This window comes from Silurus aristotelis, assembly GCF_946808225.1.
Source record: "Silurus aristotelis genome assembly, chromosome: 20".
Lineage (NCBI taxonomy): Eukaryota > Metazoa > Chordata > Actinopteri > Siluriformes > Siluridae > Silurus > Silurus aristotelis.
In genome coordinates this window covers 9,187,261-9,208,121 of record NC_139593.1, presented here as the reverse complement: position 1 = coordinate 9,208,121, position 20,861 = coordinate 9,187,261, and the positions used below count along the sequence as shown (strand labels likewise).

The following is a 20,861-nucleotide window of genomic DNA, read 5'->3' as shown; positions in this document are numbered from 1 at the left end:
GTGATTACAAGTTCTAAGCCATTCTGATGTTCTTTCGTCTTCTCCCATTAGGGCTCACCTCAGCGGATCATCCGTCTCCATACCCCCCTGTCCTTTACATCTGCCTCTTTCATCCCAACCACCTGCATGTCTTCCCTCACCACATCCATAAACCTCCTCCTTGGTCTTCCTCTTTTCCTCCTTTCTGGTGGCTCCATCCTCAGCATTCTCCTACTGATATACCCCATGTCCCTCCTCTTCACATGTCCAAACCATGCAGTGATGTACAGGTATACAGGTGTGTAATAAATTGAAATCTAAGTGTATACTGCTAATACTCTACAGAAATGTCTGTGTTCTGGAGGAAATTGTTTCCTTTCAGTTTTGTTTATGTGACTGTAAGCCGTATATGGTTGAGGTGAACTCTCCAGCTGTCAGCAGGCTCATATTTGGGTGCATGTGACTGGTGCTGCCCCGTGTGGAGTTTCCCCCCGGGTTTACATGCCGCCACGTTGTAGTTCCACGTACGTCTAATAAAGCCTGAGGGCGAACCACCGGGAGCCGTGATTAGAGCTGACCTGTAGTCAATACCGGTTGAGGGGGGAAACGCTACTGTAAGGAACTCATGCGCTCGGTGTGGGGTTTGTTTGCGGTGGTGGCCGCGGCCACTTTCTACCTCTATGTGCTGTCGGCTTTCCTGCCGCCCGGACCGCCTCGCGCGCAACTTCACCAACCAGCAGGGGAACCGGGAGCGCGCGATGAGGACAGCAGTGCACGTGAGGAGGAAGAGGAGCTCCGGTGAGCTGTTCCATCACACCAATAACCATTACCCATAATAACTCTACAACCCAATAACCCTGCAACCAATAACTCTACAACCCAATAACCCTGCAACCATTAACTCTACAACCCAATAACCCTACAACCATTAACTCTACAACCACGTGACATTTTGAATTTATACAATTACCAAAACAGTCCTGACCATTGAGCATTAACAGCATGAACTTCTTCAGCAGTTTGAGCTACAGAAGCTCGTCTGTACCACACGGACCACACGGACCAGCCTTTCACTCCTCATGTACATCAATAAATCTTGACCACCCATGACCCAGTCACCGGTTCACCACTGTTCCTTCCTTGGAGCACTTTTAATAGATACTGACCACTGCAGACTGGGAACATCCCACAAGAGCTGCAGTTTTGGAGATCCTCTGACCCAGTCGTATAGACATCACAATTTGTCCCTTGTGAACCTTGAATTGTTCGCCCATTTTTCCTGCTTCTAACACGTCAACTTTGAGGACAAAATGTTTACTTGCTGCCTAATATATCCCACCCACTATCAGGTGCCCTGATGAAGAGATAATCAGTGTTATTCAATTCTCTGGTCATAATGTTATAAAGTTATATAGCGTAGGAGTGCAGCTAAAGGTTGTTTGAGATGCTCTGATGGCTGCAGGGTCACCATGAGGGTGATGAATGTGTGTGTTTGTGTAAATGTTTTTATAATATAGGTGGAGATATTATCTATTATCTTATATTAGTTTCAGTCCTTTTAAGAGTTTTGCTTGTTTTCAAAACCGTTCTTGTCTTCCTCCTGGATGAAATGTCAATCATTCGAAAGGGCACCACACACAGATTCACACCCAGGGTTAGGGTTAGTGTAATGTTTTTGGAAGGAAATCCTGAGGCAGAACCTTGCTGTCACTATTTAATGCTCAGGATCGAATCAGGAATCCTGGCACTCTGAAGCGGTGTTCCATATAACTGTATGTCCATGCTGCCCACCAGCCAACCAACATAGGTTATATTTCTGTCTAACACCTTTTGGCAAGGGATCAAGTATGAGCCTGGCCATGAATAAAGTGTTAAAGACAAGATGAACGAATAAGTGTTGAATGTGTTATTCCATCCATTAACAACACCAAGGCTATTTATCGTTTGTGAGCACAATTACATTTCCCAGGTGACCTGAGCAAAGTTTTTATTGCCACATTCCTGCAGAAATGCACCGTATTATGTTATGGATCCAATATTTGTCTGCATATCGAGTGGACTGTTGGGGGCCGTAAATTGTCATGTCATACTGGTTATTTATCAGTCATACTTATATTGATGTGCGGAATTCTGTGTGTGCACTGGATGGAAAATAAAGGAGAGAGAGAGAGAAAGCGAGAGCAAAAGTTATGTGTGAGGTCACAAATGTGGACTTTGGATTTGTGAGAAGTGAGTGCACAATGTTCTGAGACTTAGGGTCAGCTTACAGATTGAATCGGGGAGTTTTTCCTCGCCACAGTCGCCACCGGCTCTCTCATCAGGGACAAACTTACACTAAAAATAAATTGTATTGGATGGATGGATGGATGGATGGATGGATGGATGGATGGATGGATGGATAGATAGATAGATAGATAGATAGATAGATAGATAGATAGATAGATAGATAGATAGATAGATAGATAGATAGATAGATAGATAGATAGATAGATAGATAGATAGAGGAAAGCTTCTTCTGTTGTCACAGTACTGTGAGAGATTGTAGCATAAATCATCATTATCTGATCCTCGATGAGTCACATTGTATTTTAGACTTTCAGCTCAAGGAGTGTTCAGGTCACACTACTGTGTGTTTCCGAGTAATACAAACCACTTCACGTTCCCTCCAGCTCCTTAGTTTCTCCTCTGGCCAGTGGAAAGACTAGACGTCCCAAAAACACTTAGCAGCTTTTCCCAGTTCACCAGGGCACTACTTTAAAGAGAATTCTGGGATTTCCACGTCGGAATATTGGGAACATTTTTATTTAATAGTACGATGATGGAATGAGTTGTTTTATATTATTAATTCTAGGAAAGCTGAGATTATATACATTATAGAGGAGTGTATACAGGGTTGTAAAGTGAGACTTCCTTGTACAGTGGTCCATTCAAGGATTGTCCTTGGCAAGAAAAAATTCATGCTAATTAGATTAAAGCAAGTACAGTATAATAAAAAAAAAAATTAATAGTCTGGCTTAACTTCTAGTTTTATAGATTGTGCTAGACAGTCCCAAGGACTATTTCTTTTCCAGTAAACTGATTCTTAAATGACTTTGCTAGCCATATTATCTGTCAATGTTTTGAATAAAACTCTCAAATAACTTTTTGAACAAGGTTGCCTATGGGCTTTTCATATTTCGCTGATTGTATGTCAGCATGTTGTGTAATCACCATAATCATGTATATGAAAGGACGTATGTAGAGTATAGAATATGTGGACAATTTGATTTCTCAAAATATAATAGATGTTATATTCTGTGTTTAAATAATTCTCAATGATAGTCCTTTGAAGCACAGCACAGTCAGTGGAACTCAAACCATTTCTTACTAATTTTATGCTATTATTAAGTTGTGATTTTTATTGGTCACTCAAACTGAATGGGTTTAATCAAAACCTTAGTGACAAAAAACAACAAATTGGGTTCTGTCAGTGGAACATACAGGGATTATAATGCTCTATAATTCTAATATGTGTCCAATATTTTAAAGGTTCATAAAATAAAAGGGTATCCATTAAAACTGTATCTCAAGGGGTCTCTGATTGTAACCTCAGCCTTTGAGTGGAGCCACTGAGGCTGACTCTAGTACTGACTTCCTGTTCCTATTGATTTAGAAACCTAGGCTAATTGACAGGTCCTGTACTTTTCTCAGGACAGTTTAGTGTCTTCTCTTTTTGCTGCACCTTTATTAGTTAATTAATCAGTGATGTGTGCTTTAGGATGATAGGTTCTCTATTATCCAGCTCTATTACTTCAGAATTATTTTTATGAGCGGGATTTGAACAGACTGCACCTGCATTTAAGTCAGGTGCAAGTTTTGGGGGAAAATTTCATTTAAAGTGGATATTTTGGGGAATTGTGATGTAATGAGGCAAGGATTGTCATTGAAAAGTAATAAAAAAAACGGAACTCTTTTATACATTTCCTAGTATCTGTCTTTTCATACACTGTTGCAAACATACAAGCTTTCCCATTCATACACCACCACTACCACTGTTATAATTGTTTTGCCAATAGGGCTCCATCTCCCTCTTCTCCGGATAGGATTATAATAACGGCGCATGGACCTGATCTTAACCATTTGTAGAAAGATAATATAATGACAGTGGCACGAATATACGGTAAAAAATAAAAATAATGAAACAAAGATGAAGAAACCAAGCACTAAAAAGCACAAAACATTAACAATAGCAAGCATAACCTGAAAGTAAAGCAAAATAACATGAACCAATTTAAATGATAGAAGAATACATGAAAGACAGAGAGTTCAGTGAACAGTAAGGTATTATTACAAGTGCTTATCATTGCAAAATGTGAATCAGGTGCAAACTTGGTTCAGTGGCTAATGGGATGTGCAGTCTATGTCTCATGGCCCACTCCTGATTGGAGTTGAATAAGCAGATTAAAGAACTTTGTTCTCACATTTAATTAATTACTGTAACACATATAATCCAATTGCTGGAAGAGCACACGCTACCCTGCATCTACCTTTTCTACCTTACAAACACTGGCAAAAATTGATTCGCTTAAATGTAATAACTTTACATTAAAGGGCAGGCAGAAACAGGCGCGAGTGATAATTAGGGGGGAAGAATCAGGAGAGTGTGAGGACATGGCAGGGTGTTGTGAATCAGAGGAAGTGTTTTGGAAAGGCCAAGATAAATTTTGACAGAACGAGCAGTCGGTTCAGCCTCAGTCTACTTACAGAGGGTGCAAGAGTGCAAGATAGACACGTCGTTCTTATCCGTAGCACAGGGAATTCGATCGTGTGCTATGAGTGTAAACACGTCTTAGTATGTGTGTATAAAGGGATTACAATGAAGAAAACGATGAAAAGAAGAAAAACTGATCAGCATGGTGGCGTTGTGCAAGAAACCTAAAACAAAACGCGAACAAAATTTATCTTGGTGCTCAGAGTCCTCTGTGTTTGCTCATACACGATTGGGTCACTGCACATTTGCTACTTATTATATTACAAGTTAGTCACCCTGCATACGGCCTAAGCGAAATTAAATCCTCAGCTTTCACCATATTTTGGCATAACGGTAATAGTGCTCGAGTTACGAATGCCGGCACGGGACATTGTTCATTAGCCAATGAGAGAGTGGTGTGGGTACAGCATGGAAACACATACTTGCCTCGAGTCTTAAGTTTCAGAAGGTGTTTGTTAGTGCCATGCTTTGCGAGCACACACTCCTACTCAGACAGCAGAGAGGGCACCGTGCTATTTCAGTCTCACGGTTCATCGTCTCATGTTTCATCGCTCTCCCTCCTTCAGCGCTGACTTCACATATTTCTTGGTTATTGCTATTTCCTACAGGTCCAGATGTCCAGTAATCACAGGCTTGTTGACTTTTCCCAGGCCAGAAATCTTAATTTAGATTTTGATTTCCTCTACTATGCCTATGTCACAGAGCTGAGTGAATTGTGTATTCTGAAGGTCTTAAGGGTTTAAGAAAGATCTCAGTTCATGTGACAGATTTTTACCTCCTCTGGGCTACACTGTGTACTAGTAGAGATACTTTACTAGGAACTACTACTCAAGCAGCAACTATGTGTCCCCAGTGCAATGCAGAATATCATGCAGATACAAGTCAAAACACGTCAGTTAATGTTCAAACAACAGAAAGAGAAATTTAGCAGTGTCAAGTTGCTTATATGTGGCTTGTTTGGGTATTTCAGAAACTGCTGATCCCCTGAGATTTTCACACACACACCAATCTCTAGTGTTTTCACAGTATTGTGTGGAAAAAGGAAACAAAAAACCCAGTGTGTAGCAGTTCTGCGGGTGAAAATATTTTGGTGATGAGAGAGGTGAGAGGCTAGACTGATTTGCTGGTTTGAACTAACAAAAAGACTTAAGTAATTGCAATAATCAACCATTTTAACTCTGGTAAGCAGAAAAGCATCACAGAACACACCATACAGCACATCAGAATCCATTCCAGTCAGTTGAAAACAGGAATGTGACTGTAGAAGACTGTAAAAAGGACATTACTCATAATCTTACATTCCAGTGCTCATGTTAGTTCTCACTCTCCAGTGTTCTGTATTGTGTAAAGACTATAATCACACTCTTGATGTCACCCAAATGAGGATGTTTCCCCTTTTGAGTCTGGTTCCTCTCAAGGTTTCTTCCTCATAACATCTAAGGGAGTTTTTCCCTGCCACAGTCGCCACGGCTGCTCATCAGGGATAAATACACATCGTTCACCTTCACTGTTCAATTCTGTAAAGCTGCTTTGAGACAATGTCTGTTGTGAAAAGCGCTATAGAAATGAACTTGACTTGACTTGACTTGACTTGACTCGATAGATAGATAGATAGATAGATAGATAGATAGATAGATAGATAGATAGATAGATAGATAGATAGATAGATAGATAGATAGATAGATAGATAGATAGATAGATAGATAGATAGATCACAGTTTCTTTGAAAATGGGCATCTAAAGGTTGGAAGTGATTGTGAGTGTATAGAGTTGTATTATTTAGGCTTTATGGTCACTGTGTATAAATACAAAAGACAAGTCAAAAGCAGGACAAAGCTAGTGCTCAAATCCTGTTAGACAGAACTAAACCACAAAATCTACAGCGGAGAGGAAAAAAAACAACAAGAAAAAGTAGAGGCACAGCATAAAGATGGAGCTTAAGCAGAATTGAGGCTAATAGGTATGTAAACAGAATGTGTGTATGACTAGGCTGTCTGTGCTGTACATTTCCTTCTAAGGAAGTTGATTAGTCTGTCGGTTCAAAATCAGTATATTCACCATCAAGCAGTTTGGAAAATATTCTGAAAAATATGGTCAAACTGTGCAAACTGGTGCTTTTCAATGTTTTAAGTGTAATCACTTGGTCTTATGATTCCTCTATGTTTTTTTTTCTGTTCATGATTTCCCATCAGGTTGCGTTTCCCATCAGACCTGGAGGAGCTGCGAGATCTGGCCGAGCTGCTCAAATTTTATAAGCAAAAGCACACAGGTTATGTGTTTGTGCTGTTCTGCAGTGCCTACCTCTATAAGCAGTCCTTCGCCATTCCTGGCTCCTCCTTCCTGGTTAGTAGAACAGTACAATGTTTCTGAGTTCGAGTTTCTAAATAAAAATTTCCTCACTGGAAATTCTAATTGTAATATCAATGAGATCAACATAAAGGTCTAATTAGTTGTTTTACTGTTCAACCCTCCAAGTTCAAGAGTATTGTTTATAGTTGAGTATAACTGAGTATAGTGATTGTAGTTTCATATGTCTAATATTGTTAGTTCAACAGTTTCTCCAGATTAAAAAAAATAAATCATTATGGTTAATTAAATTCCAGTATGGCCTGGTGGAAAGTATTGATACTAAGAGGATCTAGAGGATCGATTCTCACATTAGCATATCAAGTAAGAGAATTACTTGAATTATTATTTTTTGTGTGTGAATAGGAACCATTTCCTCATTTTGCTGGGTCAGCATTCTGCTGCTCAATCAGTCAAAAACTTCAGATCGCTGTGTTATCTGAACCTCCTGAGACTTTTTTCAATAGCAGGAGAATTAATCAGTCAAAGTAGAAACAGAATTAGGCTCAATCAGGGAACATCAGCATTCTCTTGTTTCGTTACAAAAACCTTGAAGAAGGAGAAGAAACATTAAGACAGGTTTAAATATGTTTGTGTGACAAATAATATTTAGTTTATTTGTTTGTTTGATTAATAATGTTTTTGAATAAATAAGTACAATTTATTACAATTTAAGTCAATTTAATATCAGTAATGTTGGCTTTTAAAAATACTATTATTAATAATATCGATATTTGTGTTACTTGGTCATGGATTGAAAAGAAAATAATTGGGATCGTCCATCCCTAAATCCAGAACATGCTGGCGGGGGCGCTGTTTGGCCCATGGCATGGCCTCCTCATCGCCTGCACTCTCACCACAGTGGGATCCACGAACTGCTACCTGCTGTCCCGAACATTCGGCAAACGCCACGTCATCCGCCTCTTCCCTGAGAAAGTGAGAATGTTACAGCGGAAGGTAAGGAGGATTTCATCTAATGGGTGTGGCGTCATTTAAGCAGTGTTTTCTCAGTGTGAGGTTTGTGAGGTGTACCCAAGGGGGTTGTGGTTTTCTGATTTTGTTACAGCTTTGGAAATAAAAACCTTTATCATATTCTATTTACTATTGAGTTCTTGTCGTTTTCCAGCACTTTTGACTGGATACATTTAAACCTCAATAACTCGAATTTCAAATCCTTATAAACAATTTTAAGAATATGCATGTAACTGATGGAAAGTTCAGGAATAAAAAGCTCTATGGCAATAATCAGCATGAACGTGTACAGGTGCAGCTCAGTAAATTAGAATATCTTTAAAAAATTTATTTATTTTTGTAAATCAAGACAAAAAGTGAAACTCGTATATTATATAGATTTATCACACACAGACTGATATATTTCATGTGTTCATTTCTTTTACTTTTGATGATTACAGCTATCGAAAACCCAAAATTCAGTATCTCAAAAACTTTTAATATTGTGGAAAAAGTTCAATATTGGAGACTCATGGTGTCTCACTTTAATCAGCTCATTAAACACAAACACCTGCAAAGGTTTCCTGAGCCTTTAAATGGTCTCTCAGTCTGGTTCAGGCTGCACAATAATAGGGGAAGACTGCTGACTTGACAGTTTCCACATGGAGGGTAAGACAAAAAAGGTCATCGCTAGAGAAACTGCTGTTCACAGAGTGCTGTATCCAAGCACATTGATGGAAAGTTATATGGAAGGAGTCATGTCATCTGCTGGTGTTGGTCCACTGTGTTTTATCAAGTCCAAGATCAGCACAGCTGTCTAAAAGGAAGTTTAAGAGCACTTCATGCATCCTTCTGCTGACCAGCTTTATGGAGATGCATCTGCCCACACTGCCAAAAGCAACAAAAGTTGGTTAAATGACTATGGTGTTGGTGTAATTGACTGGCCAGCAAACTTAACAGACCTCAACCCCACAGAGAATCTATTGGGTATTATCAAAAGAAACAACAGACCAAAAAATGCAAATGAGCTAAAGGCCACTGTCAAAGAAACCTGGGCTTTCATACCACCTCAGCAGTGCCACAGACTGATCACCTTCATGCCACGCCGAACTGAGGCAGTAATTAAAGCAAAAGGAGCCCCTACCAAGTATTGAGTACATATACAGTAAATGAACAGATTTTCCAGAAGGCCAACAATTCACTAAAGATGTTTTTTTGATTGGTCTTTTGAATTTTTCTAATTTTTCGAGAGAGTGTATTGGTGGGTTTTTGTTAAATGTGAGCCAAAATCATCACAAATAAAAGAAATAAACACTTGAAATATATCAGTCTGTGTGTGACGAATCTATATAATTTACCAGTTCCAATTTTTGTATTGAATTACTACAATAAATAAAATTTGTAATTATATTCTAATTTATTAAGATGCACCTGTATATTATTGTACACATTCCAAATAATGAGTTTAATATATTAAAGTTTTGTTCATACATCTGTATCTGTAATGAGGGGGTACATTTTATTTGGCTGCATAATTGAGATCTGCTTATTTACAGTAAATGTAGGAAAACAATGTATAAATCAAACATAGAGTGTGTTAGTAAATATATACATCTAAGTACCATTTTGTCATTTTCTTTACTTCTATCAATAGCTAGTAAGTTTGCTTAGTTGTCTTGTTTATCTCTGGCTCCTTCTACATGTTACTTTACTATATTTCTGAATTCTCCCTAAAACAACAAATAATAAAACGATTAGCTATGAAATACAATAACTAATGATTTCTTTGGGTCTACGTATAGCTCGGTTTAAAAATTGAATTATATAACATTAAATTATATTACCGCTCACTAAAGGTTAGAGGTGTTAGATGATACTGTACATTAGGCATGGTGGTCCACTAGAAATATTGGCTCATTTCCAAGCTTAAGTTACTGTCTGCTTGGAGTTTTACTTGTGCTTGTGGGTTTCTTCCTGATTCTCCAGTTTCCTTCTGGTAGTCAAAAATGCAGGTGTATAAATCGGCTAGGCTAAATTGCCGCTAGGTAAGACTGTGTGTTTGATAGCTTGGCATCCATTCCAGTGTAAAGGCCTTGCATCCAGCATTTCTAGGACAGGGTCTTTACCTAACACAACCCGACCAAGATAAAGTGTTTACTAAACATGAATGAATGAGTTTCTTGGTTTGATTTCTGAACCAATTCGAAACAGCCTATACGAGAATGTCGTTTTCTTTTTGTGTTCACTAGGCGGCGATCTTTCCTCACAGACCTGCTACAGTGGAGTAAATTGTGGCAAACAGAATAGAATATAACAGGATTTCTATTACCACAAAATTGCCTTAGCCGTGCTAATCAGCATGCTCTTTTATTGCACTGAAAGGGTTTCGAATGGTTTGCTGCATTTACACTGAGGCTGAATAGACCTCTTTCAGCAGAAGATGAATGCTAGATTCTCATGCTTTTCTCTCTCTCTCTCTCTCTCTCTCTCTCTCTCTCTCTCTCTCTCTCTCTCTCTCTTATTCTCTCTCTCTCTTTCTCTCACTCTTTTTGTACATAAATGTCTCAGGTAGAGGAAAACAGGAGCAGTCTATTCTTCTTCCTGCTCTTCCTGCGCTTCTTTCCCATGACACCAAACTGGTTCTTGAATGTAACCTCTCCCATCCTAAATATCCCCATCCCCATGTTCTTCTTCTCTGTCCTTATTGGTGAGTGATAATAAATGTGCAAGCGGTTTTAATAATAAACACGGAATAAGAGTAATGTGATGAATGTTAATGATGCTGAAGCTGCATGAAGGTTAAATTGTTATATTGAAATGTTAGCTGTTAGCATTAAAACACTAAACAGGTTAGGGTTAAGTTCACAGCCAGAGATCGTTCACACGTATTTGCCATTGAATAAATTAAGATGTTCGCCTGCTCATTCCTGCAGTTATGCAATTAGCAAATCATGTGGCAGAAAATATAGCAAGAGCTTCAGTAAGCATGAAACAGCAGACTGTGAAAACAAACATGACGTTTGTATGGTTATTGATGCCAACATGGTGATGGCATTTGGCAGGCAGAATGACTTATAATTATCTGATTTATACAACTGATCAGTTGATAGTCAAGGGTCTTGCTCAAGGGCCCAAAGTGATTATTTTGTAGTTCTAGGATTTTAACTCACAACCATGCAATCAAAAGCTGTACTTCTCAACCACTAAACTATTATATCCCATTTCCTACCACTTCCACTTGGGGTTGATGGAGAATGGCTAAATTGTTTTAAGTTAATGGTAACTCAAATAGCCAGTCTTTACAACCATGGGGACCAGAAGTTCATGTCAAAAGAAGGCTTTTTCAACCATCTATTATAATCAAAGCAAATTTGTGATACCAAATATGTTTGCTTTGTACAAAAAAGTCCGATTTGCCTTGATTCTTATTCCTTCCACTGAAGCCCGTGTTCAAGTGACACTGGATGTGTCAAACTTGAAGATTTAAAACAAGCAAAACAATTCAATTAAATTCAAGTTTACTTCTTTAGTGCTTTTTACAATGGACATTGTCTCAAAGCAGATTTACAGAATGTGTGAATTATAGAAGAAAGTTCACTTATACTTTAATGTATGTGTATTTCTCCCTGATGAGCAGCTTGGCTCTACTGTGGCAAGGAACTCCCTTTGATGGTATAAGGAAGAAATCCTGAGAGGAACCAAACTCAAAAGGGGAACCAGCCTCATTTGGGTGACACCATGTGATGATTATAAATGATTACCAAAATGATTTTTAATTGTTTTAAATCATTAAAATGGTTTGATCACAGGAAAGTGTGAAAAAGAGTCAAGTCAAGTCAAGGTTATTTCTATAGCGCTTTTCACAACGGACATTGTCTCAAAGCAGCTTTACAGAATTGAACAGTGAAGGTGAACGATGTGTATTTATCCCTGATGAGGGAACCAGACTCAAAAGGGAAACCCATCCTCATTTGGGTGACATCAAGAGTGTGATTATAGTCTTTAAACAATACAGAACACTGGAGAGTGAGAACTAACATGAGTACCGGAATGTAAGATTATGAGTAACCTCCTTTCCTTTCTTATAAAGTCATTTGAAATTATGCAACCAGGAGCTACTGAGCAACTTATAAAATAGCTCAACATTTGCGATCTTCACAGATCCAACACCAGCTTCTCCATGCCAGAGCCTTTAAACACTCAAAGAGGTCCAATGTCCAAACTCCACATGAGCACCGCAGTGCGTGATTTACAGTTGTGAAACCAGAAGCTCCTGAAAACAGTGGACCATCAAACTTGTGGACCATAAAACTTAAAGATAGCAAAAAAATGGACAGATTAAATATATAAATACTTCTGAGGTTCTACTGAAGTCTTTTGAATTAAAAAATACATTTGAACTAGAAACAAATAGAAATTAGGTTAGTAATATAAGTTTCAGAAATGCTCTCTGACTTTTGCAAATGTAATACAATTTCAGGTTTTGGGTGAAAATAATTTCACATTTTTCCAAATTTTAGTAATCATACAAACAACATCCTACTTTCAAAGTTCTACTATTTCATAGTAATATTCACACCTCTGTCTCTCTGCCCAGGTCTGATCCCCTACAACTTCATCTGCGTGCGGACGGGAGCCATCTTGTCGAAGATCACATCACTGGACGACATCTTCTCTTGGGGAACATTACTGCAGCTACTGCTCATAGCGTGTGTAGCCCTACTGCCCGGCGCTGTCATCCGCCGCTACAGCCAGTCGTACCTCAAACTGGACGGCATGCAGCCCAACGGCCAGAGCAAACAGCTCGAAGAGATCAACCATCTCAAATCCAGATGACCTGCAGTAGATCAGGGATTTGCCGAAGTGCAGCAATGAACAGAATGTGATTCCTAGAAGCACTGCTCTGTTCAGGCTAATGATTACGTCTAGCATTTTTATATGTTTAGTATTTTGAACTGCTTGTATGAAGTAGCCGTATTTTGTAGCAGATTATCAGTTCAAACGTTAAGTCTCTTAATCAAAGGTTTTTAAAAACACTTCTAACTACTTATTAATCATAATCATGGTCTAGTTACAGTACACACACTATAAACAGCTTTTATATTTATATTTATAAGACTTTATCATTCATACATGATTCCCTGAGGATAATTCCATATAAAAAAACACATATTGTGGTTTAAATGGTGTAGAGGATGGAAGACACGATGGATTGTGAGGATTCTCATCCGCCGATAGGAAAAAGGTTTTCTGATACACACTCTTCTGCCAGGTTTTTAATCTTTATCCCCTAATAATTCTGACAGGAACTGAAAAGAGACTTAACACATACAATATACATAGAACACACAACCTATAATATAAATACTAATTACCTCTAGTCGTGAGCTGATTCAAATATGGAGCAGGGAAATCACTAAACTCTGCAGTACTGTGGTCCAGCAGGATTTAGAACATAGTTCATTGAGTGCAGGGTTTTTAATATATAGTATATGGACAAAGGTTTATGGACACCTGAATATAAGGTGTGGTATGTGCTTTTCTGAACATCTTTTTCCATGTTCAGTCCCCATTTGCTCTAACATTATCCTCCACTCTTCTGTGAAGATGAGAACTTGATTTTGGAGTGTGTGTGTGTGGAGATTTGTGCTCATTCATCCACACTGGTGTTAGTGATAACAGGTACTGATGCCGGTGAGGTGAGGTGAGGAGGCCTGGGGTGCAGTCAGCATTCAAATTTTTCCCAACGGATTTCAGTAGGGTTGAGGTCAGAGCTCTACAGCAGGTCAATCAAGATCTTCAACCCATGTACATCATATATTCATGGAGCTGACTTGTGCACAGGGGCATTGTCATGCTGGAACAAGTTTGGGTTTCCTAGTTCAAGTGAAGAGAAGCTTTAATTCTACTGCATCCAAATACTTTTCATACAATTGTGTGCCTCCAATTTTAAAGAAAACCACATATGGCTGGAAAGTCAGGTGTCCCAATACTTTTGTCCATATAGTGTACCTTCTGTGCCTAAAAGGGGATTTTTTAATGTCTTAAGCACACACACACACAGCTATTTTAAGATGTTTTTGTATCTCGGGGGTGTATTTATCAAGTGCATTTGCCATTATTGCCCTTAAAGAGTATAAAATGCCATTTATACAATTATCAATTTCCACCAAACGCATTAAATCAGACATTTTTAGTGTCTAATGTGAGAAAACAACAAACATGTCTTAGCTGAATGAGTACATTTGGTGGAAAATGGAAAATAATATACATTATCTGTCAAACTACTCCTATAAACTGTATAAAATCCCATGCAGTATTTTTTTTTTTGAGAAATGGGTTTGTGAATTGCGTTATTGTTATGAACGACTGATTGTGAAAGAGCAGAGAACGGATTTATCAAAGGAATTCAGTTCGTCTAAGCCAGAAAACATGCTTACGTTTCTTGGTCACATTTTAGTCTTTCATTTCAATTTAAAATCAATTGTATAAATACATGCGTTCAGGATAAAGAGTTAAGATAAGTGGCAGTGGGGGGCGTGGCCAAGCCGGTTTATGAATAAAGGGGCGGAGCCAGAGGAAGCTAGTGGTTCAGGCACTGCTCTATCTATCTATCTATCTATCTATCTATCTATCTATCTATCTATCTATCTATCTATCTATCTATCTATCTATCTATCTATTTATCTATCTATCTATCTATCTATCTATCTATCTATCTATCTATCTATCTATCTATCTATCTATCTATCTATCTATCTATCTATCTATCATCTATCTATCTGCTTTAATTTATCTGCCTTTTAGCTTCTCTGCTGCTCGCTGAAACAGAAAACACCGGCTAATGGAAACTATGTATTTGGTGTAGGTGTATGTGAGCCGTACTACTTACTTCCTCTTGCTCCGCCCTCCATTCACAAAAAGGCACTTGACCACGCCCATGCTGCCACCAATGGAGTTCACTAATTGTTGAGGCAGGGTAATACATGTGTTATAACCTTTAATGGCATCAGCTTTGCACATATGTGGCTGTAGAGGTGACTGGATGGTTTTGAGTCTAAGGTTACTGAGAGTTTTCAGAGCGTATGTAAAATGTGTGAACCCACACAAACCTTTGTGTACGTACAACACCAGCCTGAGTATATAATCCCAGCAGCTGCACATTACAGTTAATAGAAATATTCATATTGTCTTTTTTTGTTACTTTTCCCAGACACAATATGCATGTATTTTTATGTATTTATTACTTTTAGCATGACGTACTGTACTTTTTTTTACGGCTTTGAATTTCCATTTTGCTCTTTTTAAATTCCCAGCTCTAGTTTGTTTCACTTTGTCTTAAAAAGGATTCATTTTATGGTCTTAATAATTATTGCTTAAAACTGCATTAGCAAAAAAACATCCAGAATAGAAATCATTGTTATGTGACGGTATTAACGCAACAAATGGGATTTTTCTGACACACAAAACCACTTTAGAAATATTACAATTGTGATTTTTGTGACATAAATCCTTCAAGGATAAACACTTGAGTGTGGGGTCATTAAAGAAACTAAAGAAAGATTTGTTTCTATTTGAGTTCATGATCTTAATATTTATCTATTCAAACAGAAGGTTTCAAACTTAGATTTCATAAAGCTGCCCAGTAAGATTGTTTTAGTAATCCAGAAACCCTTATTGGCTATAAAAATGTTATCTAATATTAGAAATAAAGCATTTATGCTCTAAGTTATAAGAAAATAAAGAACAGGGTTGGTGTATACTGAATATCTTCCTACAGCATCCAAAAGTTTTTTATTTCTCTCCTTTGCAAACAATTGTATTTTTTTTATCATCATTTATCAGTTTCTAACATCACAATTATGAACTTTTTATCATTGAATGCTCTGCAATGCCAAATTTATTTCTATTCTTCATTCCTATTCTTTCACTTAAAGTTATTAAGAGCTAAACACAGTGTTTTCTTTTGGGTAATAAGGCTGTAGAGCGTCCACTCACTTTTATGTGAGACTTGTCTCTTTTACCAGATATTTTTGAGTTATTTCTCACTGGTAATGTTTAATATTCTATTAGTCTCAATTATGAGTATAAAGTAATAAAAAAATGTTAGTCCACAAATGAAGCCAACTGGTTGACATTAAAACTTGACTTAAAAGTATTTGATGGTTTTTCACCTCAAAATCATTTTATTTGGACTAAACCTTGACCCCTAAAACACTGAGTCTTTACTCAATCCCAGCTAGTCCTGGTCTTCACTTGACAATATAGTGGTCCTGGCTCTATTCTTATTAGTACCAAGTCCGCTGTCTTGAAGACTTTCTTGTGGTGGATGCTGATACAGCAGACAATTTCCCTGCACCTTACATTATGTCCTTGACCATCAATGGTTTCAATCTTTTTTTATTAGGTATATAAATTATGTGATACAGGTCACACAAGTCCCATCTGTATTATATTCTATAACATTAACAACACAAAAATGCCCAAACTTCAGACCATCCTTGCCTTGCTTTCGGTCTCCTCTGATTTAAAAGGGAAACAATTTATTTCTTTAATTCTTGAAGGTCTAAGCTAAAAACACCTAGATCTATTCTTCTTTTCTCATTCGAACTTTAGTGAAAGAAAGGCATTCACAGAAACAACATTGTTTTAAAGTGACTCTTTATTGCTCGTGTCCAAGCTGGTGGCCTGTGTGGTTCAGCTAAAAAAAACTAAAAAAAAAAAACATTAAAAACAAAAAAGAAAATAAAACCTAAATGGAAAAGTTAGTAGAAGCGTACATGTGCTTTTAAATGTATTCATGTTAATAAGCACTGTTATAATCCAGTGCTATTACAGGTCTGGCATGACTAAAGGCCAATCACAATTCACAGTACAGTGAATACAGAGAAACGTGGAATAGCAACACCTGGAACACGAGAGTCAGGACCAGCTGCACAGCAGGCCATTGCGACTAAAGTATGTCAAAAAGCAACACAAGTGAAAATAAACTTAACAACCAGGTTAGACAGCGATCAGCACAGTTAGACTCGGCACAGCAACTGGAAAGTCAAACAGCATGTAACAGCATTGAAGCATTGAAGAAAAAAACAAAAACAAACCTAAAACCACACAGACTGGTGTTAGCGGCTATTCAGAACAGATGTGTTAATGATATACTGCACCCTTTTAGAGCAGTAAGACTTTACTACAGAATTACACTGCAAAAAAAAAGTACCTAGCAAGCAGTTTCATCTTTTAGCTACATATCATTTCTTACTACTGACACTTACAGTTTGTCTGGAATCTGACTTGTTTTTGTAACAATAAAACTTAGACAAAATACTTTGGGGGGGAAAAAAATTCTAACCTAATACAAGAACGGTGTTAATCTCATCTCTCCAGGTAGTCAGTTGTGCTAGCGTTAGTTATATCAACCTCAACAAGAAACTCTTAAAGATCCAATAAGGTACAGCAATGTACAGCTTCTGATACGAGGCACACGCGCCCCTTTCCCAAGAAAAAGCACAGTGGTGGTATAACACCATCCTTACTAATTCTGTCTCAAATTTATTAATTTTATTTTTAAAAATCGCTCTTTTTTTTTTACTTAGAAAATAAAATAAAAAAGCGCTCATGAGCTTTACAAGGTTTTTATACAAAAGATGTAGAAAGAAATTGGACTGAGGTACCTTGTTCTTTGAGGTAGAAGGTTATTTCTCTTACTGTTTTTTTACGTGAAGGTTAGCGTTCAACCCGCGCCGGCGGTCGCTTGTGGCGCTGCGCACTTTACTTCTCCATAAATAAACCGCTATGCTTCGTGTTTAACAGGTTGTTCAGCACCTCGTCAGTGTAGTGATAGATCATGCTAATCGCTCATAAGCCACACTAACCGTCGTACATTTATCACTTCGCTGGAAATTTTCCACATCAACTGTCTCTAGGTCAATTTTCTCAATTTTTTCCCCATAAAATTCAGCATCTCTGATGGCTTTTAAAATCGAATTATAAATTTTAAAGGGCAGGATTTTTTCATATAAAATATATTTAAAAAAATAAAATAAATAACCAAAGACACAAGCCACATATGTTTGATGTTCACCACCTTGTAGGATTTTCAACAATTTTGTAAAAAAAAAAAAAAAAAAAAAAAAAAAATTCCTCAGATATTCTTCTTTCTTTAGATCGTTAGGTGTTCAGGACACACAAGAACAAGCAGAAACGTTCTTACAAGCCAGGTCATGGCAAAATCCGTTCAAAAATCAATCCACACACCATGAACACAGGACACAAAGAAAAACAGAAAGAACAAAAAAAGACAGAAGATGAACGAACTAAAAGACACAAAATGATAGAAAAAAGAAATGAATACGTTTTTTTTTTTTTTTAAGGAAAAATGAAAGGATTAAAAAAAGACCTGAATAATAAAAAAAAAGAGAAATGAAAGGGAAACAATTAAAAAAGTTTTTAAAATTAAAAGCAAAGAAAGAAAAACAGAAGAATAGAAAAAGACAGATTAAAATAGGAAGGGAAGAAAGAGAGAAAAAACATTTAAAAAAAGCAAAAAAAAAAAAAAAAAAAAGAAAGATAAATAAGAAAAAAAGATGAAAGATGAAGTTGAATTAAAGGAAAATATACGGGAAAAAAAAGAAAATAAATTGATAAAAAAAAAAGACATACAGACACATATAAAAAGAAAAACAGACAGAACTGGAAGAGAGACAGGACGAGAGACAGACAGGACGCTGTGTGCTGCAGAAGGCAGGTAAAAACACTGTATACATTCACTAGTTCTATCAGGCCGCCTGTTCAGGACGTGATTAAGTGTCCCGAATGCAGCTTGTAGGCAGCCTCTGTTATTGCACTTGCACTTCACCAGACTTTTGCTGTTCAATTTCTTTTTGCACGCAAAAATATTTCAAGTGCTTTTTGTTGAATCTAGTACAGAACATGTGTTCAGGCTACGTGAGGCCATTCACGTGGCTTTCCCAAAAACAACATTCATGATAAAATCAGGCTTAATTTTTTGTATTTTATACAATTATAATTCTATTCAACTTTTTTTTGTGTTTCTCACTCATAACTCGCAGGATAGGAGAGGCCAGGAGAGCTCAGGAAAGGCCAGGAGAGTTTAGGAGAGCTCAGGAGAGGCCAGGAGAGCTCAGGAGAGGCCAGGAGAGCTCAGGAGAGCTCAGGAGAGGCCAGGAGAGCTCAGGAGAGCTCAGTAGACTTTTATCTCGGTCAAATCATTTCGCAAAAATATTGGAGGGAAAGAAACACGGGGAGTAAAAAAGAAAAGCAAGACGAGAGAAGTGGGTTAGCATGTTGTCTAATTAGTATGAAAGTAAGAATTGTTTGCTCAGCTTTTACACCAACTAAACTGAAGCCTGACTCTTTATTCACATTAAAGGCCTGATTAACAAACTACAAAAAGTGCAAAATTAGCATCTAGGCTAAAAAAGGAGTGACATGCTAACTGCTTTGCCAAATGCTAAATAAGTTGAAAAAAATCTGCCCTAGGTGTCCTTGTATAATTTTTTAGTTTGCTTTCTTTTGAATGTAAATCTATCTGAGGCTACAGACAACGTGATAAAAAAAGCACATTATGGTCTAATCAATGAACACTGTTACACACCTACACTGTTACTTTACTTAACACTCCCTCAGGTAGTTATGTGTCACTCGCTCATACAGTCCACGTTGTTAAAATGCTAGTCAGGCTACACAGTGTGCTCGCACTCAGCCTGAATGTGCTTATGGCTGACTTTCTGCTCCGATGCGGACAGAAGCTCTGTGTTTGCTGGTAAGATCGTCTCACAGGCAGTCGGATTTACGATGTTTTTTTCGCTAATAATGTGTACTTCTCAGAGGACAGATCCAACCCGACGTACTGTTACACGCCATCTCCACACCCAATTTAAAAACATCCGTCATCTGCTGGCGCGCTTGCCCTGATGTTTCCTGAGAGCTCACAGGGATGTTGTTGGTTTTGTTTAGCTCTCGTGCTTGTGTGAGTGAGGCTCGCTCAGGTCTTATAAAGTTCTTTGGTTTCGATCGTGTTGCTTGTCCTTCTTGTTGTGTTTGCCTCTCGCTTGTTTTCCTGTTCTCTTGCGCCTTTTTTTGCTCGATTTGGTTTGCACTCAGAGGAGCTACATTCATAGGCTGCTGCTTGCTGACTGCCCCCTGCTGGTCACTTGGTGTGCTGCGATGGTGTCGCTGAACCCTGTTGGCTTTTCTGCTGCTGCTGTTTGACTTGTTGGATGATTTCCCTGATCTTTCGCTGTGCAGTCTGCAAAATCAACACCCCACACAACTTTATTCACCATCCCAAACTGCACTGACACATTTTTACCTTATAAAAAACGTATTTACAAATGTAAAAAAAAAGAGTCTACTTCTGCATATAGTGCAACTAAATCGAATTTGAGAATTACCAGTTTGCTTTCTTCATTGCAATTATTCTTTAGATTTCTCTAAAATATGACTTTCAATTATGCTAAAAAATGATAAGCAAGAAAATACCATTAATGTACCAATATCAAAAACTCCATTTTCTCAGAAATAATCAAAGCAGCCTGCAGAAACAATCAAAATTACAGTGGAACCCGGTTATGTCGATGTCCTAGGGGGTCCCCAAAAAGCATCAAGGTAACCGATGATCGAGATAAACGAAAATCAAAATGGCGGCAGTATATTAACGTGCTGGAAATTTCTTTATGTACATGATGTGCGTTAATAAATGAGAATGTACATGCACGTGTTTTTGAAGGGTTTTTTACACAACAGCGTTGCCGCGATTTGTTTGATGAAGGCATGTTATAAAAATACATACAGTACATGTTTATACAGTACACCC

General features: G+C 37.8%; 2 protein-coding genes across 8 annotated transcripts in view; one reads left to right on the top strand and one right to left on the bottom strand.

Annotated features, from left to right (window-relative positions):
- Nucleotides 1-463: 463 nt before the first annotated feature.
- tmem41ab (transmembrane protein 41ab) lies at nt 464-13,168 on the top strand. The gene is made up of 5 exons (XM_083522987.1): nt 464-777; nt 6,922-7,072; nt 7,871-8,032; nt 10,595-10,733; nt 12,624-13,168. Exons 1-5 carry the CDS (start codon nt 605-607, stop codon nt 12,860-12,862), a joined length of 864 nt encoding a protein of 287 aa, XP_083379113.1. The 5' UTR covers nt 464-604; the 3' UTR covers nt 12,863-13,168.
- A 3,502-nt stretch (nt 13,169-16,670) lies between these two features.
- igf2bp2b (insulin-like growth factor 2 mRNA binding protein 2b) overlaps nt 16,671-20,861 on the bottom strand; it is a 59,048-nt gene continuing 54,857 nt past the window's right edge. For 3 of the 7 annotated variants that reach the window (XR_014530487.1, XR_014530489.1, XR_014530490.1), the window contains 2 exons: nt 19,187-20,294; nt 16,671-19,115 (listed from right to left, as the gene is read on the bottom strand). Coding sequence is in view for 3 of the 7 variants with exons in the window: in XM_083522959.1 (XP_083379085.1) it covers nt 20,196-20,294 (99 nt within the window). In the remaining 4 variants the exon portion in view is untranslated. Of the gene's footprint in view, nt 20,295-20,861 lie in introns of all 7 variants that reach the window. The other 4 variants (XM_083522959.1, XM_083522961.1, XM_083522960.1 and 1 more) reach the window with 2 other exon arrangements.